At 37.9% G+C, this 7,982-nt stretch overlaps 1 protein-coding gene across 5 annotated transcripts in view; it reads left to right on the top strand.

Annotated features, from left to right (window-relative positions):
• Nucleotides 1-7,982, top strand: part of scube1 (signal peptide, CUB domain, EGF-like 1) — a 121,920-nt gene that overhangs the window by 104,238 nt on the left and 9,700 nt on the right. For 3 of the 5 annotated variants that reach the window (XM_032505296.1, XM_032505294.1, XM_032505299.1), the window contains 5 exons: nt 92-211; nt 3,025-3,123; nt 5,774-5,890; nt 6,057-6,215; nt 6,648-6,851. In XM_032505296.1, the coding sequence (XP_032361187.1) occupies nt 92-211; nt 3,025-3,123; nt 5,774-5,890; nt 6,057-6,215; nt 6,648-6,851 (699 nt within the window). The remainder of the gene's footprint in view (nt 1-91; nt 212-3,024; nt 3,124-5,773; nt 5,891-6,056; nt 6,216-6,647; nt 6,852-7,982) is intronic. The other 2 variants (XM_032505297.1, XM_032505295.1) reach the window with 1 other exon arrangement.

Raw genomic sequence — 7,982 nt, 5'->3', positions numbered from 1 at the left:
AGTGTGTGTGTGTGTGTGTGTGTGTGTCTCCGTGTGTGTCCGTGTGTGTCCAGGTGGTTGTCATGGTGATGTGACTATGTGTGTTCCTCAGAGGCGGTGAAGTGTCTGCCTAATGGGAAGCCAGCACCCCGAGCCCAGCTGATGTGCAACAAGAGTGGAGGAGCAGAGGTCTGCTCACTCTCCTGCCCATCCAACGCCCTCTTCCTTGCAGGTAAATACAAACACACACACACACACACACACATGCTTACACAGCTTGCCTATTTTCCATATGCTGGGTATTTACAGATTTACAGTATGAACCCTAACGTATTAGTGCTAGTTCTGGCGTCCCTCAAGGTTCAGTTCTTGGCCCCCTCCTTTTCATCACCTACCTACTTCCCCTTGGCAATATCTTCCGCAAATTCAACATTCATTTTCATTGTTACGCAGACGACACCCAGCTCTATTTATCCAGCAAACCACCTCCTCGCTCCCCCCCTTGTCCCTCTAACTGCTTACTTGAAATAAAAGACTGGTTCACCGCAAACTTCCTTAAACTAAACAGTGATAAACCGAACTCCTCCTCGTAGCCACCAAGTCCACCCTATCCAAAATCAATAGTTTTCTCCTACCAATCGACAACTCCTTGGTCTCCCTTCCCTCAGGTCAAGAGTCGGGCGTCATCCTCGATTCCTCCCTCTCCTTTCAGTCACACATAATAATATCTGCCGGTCTGCATACTTCCCCTACGCAACAAACCGCCTCCTCCGTCCCTACCACTCACACTGCCTCCATCCTTATCCAGCTCGCTCACCTCCCGCCTGACTACGTAACTCTCTCCTTTTTGGCTTCCTCAAAAATCCCTCCATAACTTCAACTTCTCAGAACTGCAGCTCGTGTCATCACCAGAACCCCCTCATTCTCATAATACCCCAGTTCTCAGCAGCTCCATTGGTCCCTTCAATTCAGATACAATTTAAAATCCTCTCCTACTTTCAAAGCCATCCTAAACCTTGCCCTCCATATCTATCGAACTCCTACACTTGCCGCCCCTCCCGCTCCCTCAGATCTCCTCCTCCCTCCACCTCACTGTCCCCCATGCTCGACCTCACCGTGGGAGCAGAACCTTCAGCCGCTCGCTCCCCAGCTCTGGAACTCACTCCACGCCACCTCCGCACATCAACTCTCTCCCTCTGTTCAAAACTAGACTAAAACCCATCTGTTCCAGCTCGCTTATCTGTAAAACACTGTTCCTGTTTGTTTGGTTGTCGTTGTGTAGGAAGGTGTGAATTGGTGTTGTTTTCTGGTTTATCTGTTGTTGTGTGTGACTACTAGCCACTTTTATGTTTTCCTATATCTCTGTTTATGCTCGGTAAAGCGCCTTGAGTGTTAGAAAGGCGCTGTTAAATAAAATGTATTATTATTATTATTAGTGCTGAGACAACAATACAAGGAGTTTTAATGTTGATGTTTGAATAACTATTTAGGTTAATAAGTCGAGGAAGAATACCAAACATAGCCTTAGATAAATTGAATCTTAACAACTGCATTTTTGAGTTGATGAATCAGGGATTCATGGTTCCTACAATGAATCCTGTGGACTTTAGTGATCCCTGGCTCCTTCTTCTAGTCCCACTATGAGGTTGATTGATATGATATGATAAAATATACAGTATATAGGCTAATTTTATGGTTGTTTATGAAATATCTCAACAACTTGTGGTTGTTGTTGTGATTAAATATGGTACAGAAATTCATGGTTCCCGGAGGACAAATACATTTGATCCCCTGGCTTTTATCTAGCATCATCATCAGGTCAAAGTTGTCTAATACTTTGGTTTACGACCAAAATAACTGCAAAACTAATGACATCCCCATCAGCCTCAGCTGCACTTTGTGTTTACTGATAATTAACCCAAGATGGTGAACAAACCTGTTAACAGTCATTGTAAATGTGAGCTTATTTTTTTCAAGTTCTTTTTTATGGCTGGCTTCATACATACAGTACTGCAGAGGGACTATGAAGGTGTTATTACCGTAATTATTAAATGGTGGTTGAGCCCTTTTTTTCTGTGTTTCATGGTAATTCATTTTCGTTTGGGGATGGGTGTGTCAATTTGTGTTTTGTCTGGGAGTGGTCTGGGTGTAAAGAAGATCATTACAGACCAAAAACAAATGAGAGGACAAATGGGAAAACATTTTCTCTGTGGCACTGCTTATTTAACGTCACAGTTGGTGACCCAGCAAATGAAATGAACTAAACCACTCTAAAATAAGCTTTACTGCCGGATGTATAGTTTCAGTGGCCATGTTGAACATGCTGCTTCCCTCTGGTGGTGACAGCTCCTTGTCACAGCTTTCTGTACCATCCTTTCCTCTCGGTGCAACTGATGCTTGACAAAGGGGCTCACGCTCTTTATTGGTTGATCCTCAAGGGGCTCCCCACTCAGAATGATGCATTTTTCACTCTGCAAAGTTCTCTTGGCTTCTACCGTCCCAGCACTTTGGCTGGCACCCAGGTCTGTCCTCCCGCGATAGTACTTAACACACATCTGTAAATCGATTACAATCTTTCATCATGCCTTTTTTTCCAGAGCGAGGCCTTCGCTCCATTAAACTTGGCCGCCATGGTGTGAGAGTGATGGATAGCTCTCAGGCATGAAGTGAAATATTTGTTTTCTGTCTTTTTGGAGTGCCGCTTAATTTTCGTGGGGAAAGAGCCATGTAAATTCCTGTGGCTTAATGCAGCCGGGGCTCTTATTTAATCCTCACGCTTTTATGACCTCCAAAGGCTTCATCGCTCATTTCTTACTTGAAATGCGTCTTTGAGTGTGTGTATGTGTGTGTGTGTGTGTGTGTGTGTGTGTGTGCCCACCGCCAAGTGAAACACACATGCTTCCATACTAACCTAAAAACTTAAACTAAAAACTTCCTAACCTCTCATGTCTGATATCTCTATTCTCACTGTAGACTAAGGTGTGTGTGTGTGTGTGTGTGTGTGTGTGTGTGTGTGTGTGTGTGTGTGTGTGTTTTTCCTTACAGACTCAGAGAACAGCTACACACTGAGCTGTGGAGTGCCTGTCCAGCCTGGTAAAGCTCCTCAGAAGAGGAATGCCACCACTGCGTTACCTACATGTGCCGGTACAGTAGCCTTGAGGAAAACTGTTACTAACACGTATGATGGCACTTTCTTATCTTAAGCATCAGATTATTAATAACTTAGTACAGTGATTACCAACCAGACACTTGTACCCCTGGGTACTTGGAAAGATTAATGAGCAGCTCAACTAATGTGAAAAAAACAGAAATTATGTTTTGATTAAAAGAATATGTCATTTGTAACAGCTGCACACAGGACTTTTAAACTGATAGCTAAAAGTAGTGCATTATCGGCTGAAATGGTAAGCCATAAGAATTGCATGCTTAAACTGTTTAAATAGCTAAAGCTACTGGCTAAACAGTTAAAATAGTTAGCTAAAGCTAGTGGCTAAACAGTTAAAATAGTTAGCTGAAGCTACTGGCTAAACAGTTAAAATAGTTAGCTGAAGCTACTGACTAAACAATTTAAATAGCTAAAAATACTGACTAAACTGTTTAAATAGTTAGTTAAAGCTACTGACTAAACAGTTTAAATAGTAGCTAAAACTACGACTAAACAATTTAAATAGCTAAAACTACTGACTAAACTGTTTAAATAGTTAGTTAAAGCTACTGACTAAACTGTTTAAATAGTTAGTTAAAGCTACTGACTAAACGTTAAATAGTTAGCTAAAACTACTAACTAAACTGTTTAAATAGTAGTTAAAGCTACAGACTAAACAGTTAAATAGTTAGCTAAAACTACTAACACAAACAGTTTAATAGTTAAAAGCTCTACTAAACAGTTTAAATAGTAGTAAAACTACAACTAAAGTTTAAATAGTTACTAAAACTACTGACTAAACGTTAAAATAGTTAGCTAAAGCTACTAACTAAACTGTTTAAATAGTTAGTTAAGCTACTGACTAAACTGTTTAAATAGTTAGCTAAAACACTGACTAAACAATTTAAATAGCTAAAACTACTGACTAAACTGTTTAAATAGTTGTTAAAGCTACTGACTAAACTGTTTAAATAGTTAGTTAAAACTACAGACAAACTGTTTAAATAGTTAGCTAAAACTACTAACTAAACTGTTTAAATATTTAGTTAAAGCTACTGACTAAACTGTTTAAATAGTTAGCTAAAACTACTAACTAAACTGTTTAAATAGTTAGTTAAAGCTACTGACTAAACTGTTTAAATAGTTAGCTAAAACTACTAACTAAACTGTTTAAATAGTTAGCTAAAACTACGACTAAACTGTTTAAATAGTTAGCTAAAACTACTAACTAAACTGTTTAAATGTAGTTACAGCTACTGACTAAACTGTTTAAATAGTTAGCTAAAACTACTGACTAAACAATTTAAATAGTTAGCTAAAACTACTGAAAAACTGTAAAATGTTAGCTAAAGCTACTAACTAAACAGTTTAAATAGTTAGCTAAAAATACTAACTAAACTGTTTAAATAGTTAGTTAAAGACTAGACTAAACTGTTTAAATAGTTAGCTAAAACTATGACAAACAATTTAAATAGTAGCTAAAACTACTGACTAAACTGTTAAAATAGTTAGCTAAAGCTACTAACTAAACAGAGTAAATAGTTAGCTAAAACTACTGACTAAACAATTTTAATAGCAAAACTACTGACTAAACTTTTTATAGTTAGGTAAAGCTACTGACTAAACTGTTTAAATAGTTAGTTAAAGCTACAGACTAAACTGTTTAATAGTTAGCTAAAACTACTACTAAAACTGTTTAAATAGTAGTTAAAGCTACGACTAAACTGTTAATAGTTAGCTAAAACTATAACTAAACTGTTTAAATAGTTAGTAAAGCTACTGACTAAACGTTAAATAGTTAGCTAAAACTACTAACTAAACTGTTTAAATAGTTAGCTAAACTACTGACTAAACTGTTTAAATAGTTAGCTAAAACTACTAACAAACTGTTTAAATAGTTAGTTAAAGCTACTGACTAAAACTGTTTAAATAGTTAGCTAAAACTACTAACAAACTGTTTAAATAGTAGCTAAAAACTACTGACTAAACTGTTAAATAGTTAGCTAAAGCTACTAACTACACAGTTTAAATAGTTAGCTAAAACTACTGACTAAACAATTTAAATAGCTAAAACTACTGACTAAACTGTTTAAATAGTTAGTTAAAGCTACTGATTAAACTGTTTAAATAGTTAGCTAAAACTACTAACTAAACAGTTTAAATTGTTAACTAAACCTACTGACTAAAATGTTTAAATAGTTAGTTAAAACTACTAACTAAACTGTTTAAATAGTTAGCTAAAACTTCTGACTAAACTGTTTAAATAGTTAGCTAAAACTTCTGACTAAACTGTTGAAATTGTTAGCTAAAAATACTAACTTAACAGTTTAAATAGTTAGCTAAAACTACTGACTTAATAGTTTAAATAGTTAAAAGTGATGGATTAACGATTGACACATTCAGCTTCATTACCAATAAGTAGAAGAACGATTGCTTTCCAAACCAGCCTAAGTGCTGACGGTTAAGTTTTAGGAAAAAATGAACACTATCCACTTTCAATTAGTTAATAGTGTTATATATTTGGAACATACATTAAATAAAGTTACTTTAAAAAAAAAAACAGGTGCACAGTTAATGTACTCTTTACACACCTGTGGTTTCTATCATGATTAACAGTGTTGTGTTTTTCTCCGCTGTGAATAAATAAAGACACACTGGCCCCCCCCATCAAACAGAAGGCCAGGTTCAAGATCAAAGACGCCAAGTGTCACCTAAAGCCCCGCAACAAGGAGAAACACAGAGATTCATCCAAGCAGAACCTGCAAGGTGAAGACATTGTAATGGATCAGCAAGTGTTTAGGAAGACACTAGCACTTATAATCTATATTTCAACTGAAAGTCTGTATTTATCTTTTAACACATTATAATCTTCTACCTCATAACTTTTCCTCTCCTCCTCCCCATTCTTCACCTCTGTATTTTACCCTGGAAGTAGGACAGTTCCCCTGCACCGACGACTGCCAGGTAACTTTTGTCAACCTCAAGTGCGACTCGTCTAAGAAGCGCCGACGGGGACGCAAATCTCCTTCCAAAGAGGTTTCCCACATCACAGCTGAGTTTGAGATGGAGATGAAGGAGGAAGAAGCTTCAGGTGAGAGCTGCCTTACCTGCTTTGTCAAACTCCAGCTGGAATAGATAGATAGATAGATAGATAGATAGATAGATAGATAGATAGATAGATAGATAGATAGATAGATATGTATTAAAAAAATGGTAAATTATGGTGTTACAGCAGCAAAATCAGTCACACAGCACAGACTATAAATATAAATAAAATACTAGGATACAATATACATACATACAATATACATGAAATATACATGAAATAGTAAAAATTCATACATTGCAAATAGAATTTACAAAGAATGCATGCATACCTTGCATGCAAACTGGAAATGCCAAATCAACAATTGCTACGGAAAGTCTCTTGAGGTTCCAAACCATATACAGAATACAATATGATGTGCATGAACAAGCAAAGCATTCAGAAAGAAAAGATTTAATTTTTTTGTTTTTGCCTCAGACACATGTAATGTGGACTGTGTGCGGGAAAGGATGAAGCAGAAGCTGCAGAGCACCATGCGGACGCTCAGGAAGTCCATCAACAAACAGCAGTTTTACATCCAGTTCTTTGGGACGGAGTACGAGGTGGCCCAGAAACCGCCCAGGGCACCAAATGGAACCGAGGCCTGCAGCACGGGGCAAGTCCTCCGAGACGGAAAATGTGGTTAGTGCAGAGTTCAACTAGTTGTCTGTTGGTTTCATGATGTTGCTGCCATCTTTTGAGAAGGAAGATCAATAGGAGCCACAGAAAGTACCCACCTGGGGTGCCTTGGTAGGTCACCTGGTAGAGCGTGGGCCCCATGTATTAAGGCTCAGTCCTTACCGCAGCAGCCCAGGGTTTGATTACGACCTGTGGTCCTTTGTTGCGTGTCTTCCCCATCTCTCTCCCCCTTTCCTCTCTAGCTGTCCTATTGATTAAAGGCTAAAATGCCCCAAAATTATCAAAATATAACCGCAAGCGGCAATTTGCTTGTTTTTTCCCCAATATCTTCAAAGTAATTTCACACATGTGCTCCAAAGTTGTTATAAATTGTATCCTGCAAGCTTTGTAACGCTTAGACAAAAGGTTCACTTTGTTTAAAATGCCTACAACTAATTTGTCAAAAACATTTGTTTTCAATTCAGTGGGATATGTAGCTCACGGTGATTTGAGAAAAGCAGATTTACAAACCAAAAACAATTGCTAATAAATCCTCAAGCTGCAATTCCAAGCTCAAACCTTGATTTGCGTCATTCCACGTCCAGTCATTGTGCATTTAAAGCACCCCCTAGTGGTCAATTTGAATAAGACTTGCTGTGTACGTATGTGTGAGGTCATTATGGAGACATTTCCTGGAATTTTTTTTTTGTCATTTATAGCCTGATTTGCGCAATATTACCTGCAGTTTATTGGCGTTTATAGCGCCCCCGGGTGTTCAATTTGAATTAAACTTTCACTGCATGGTTTGGGTACTTATGAGGACATATCTTGAGAGATTTGTGATGATTGGAATATTAACATGTGATTTATAGTAAAATGTGTGTTATGCCACTCACCTAGCGTAGTGTAACGCCCCCTAGTGGTGTTTATATATAAAACTGTCTGGGTATATCTGGGGCCCTTATCTGAACATACCTTTTGTGTTTTGTGATGATTGGCCATACGATTGCTGATTTGTGTTAATTTATGTCCAGAGCCACGCCCGTTTTGAAGTTCATTGGTCACTGACTTGAAAAGTAATTGAGATATGGACATTTTGGACATTGGACTTTATAAACTTATAATAAAGCTCAACAGTCCCGCCCCTCCTCCGAG

Source organism: Etheostoma spectabile, chromosome 23 (assembly GCF_008692095.1).
Source record: "Etheostoma spectabile isolate EspeVRDwgs_2016 chromosome 23, UIUC_Espe_1.0, whole genome shotgun sequence".
Classification (NCBI taxonomy): Eukaryota; Metazoa; Chordata; class Actinopteri; order Perciformes; family Percidae; genus Etheostoma; species Etheostoma spectabile.
This window is presented reverse-complemented; position numbering and strand designations above follow the sequence as displayed.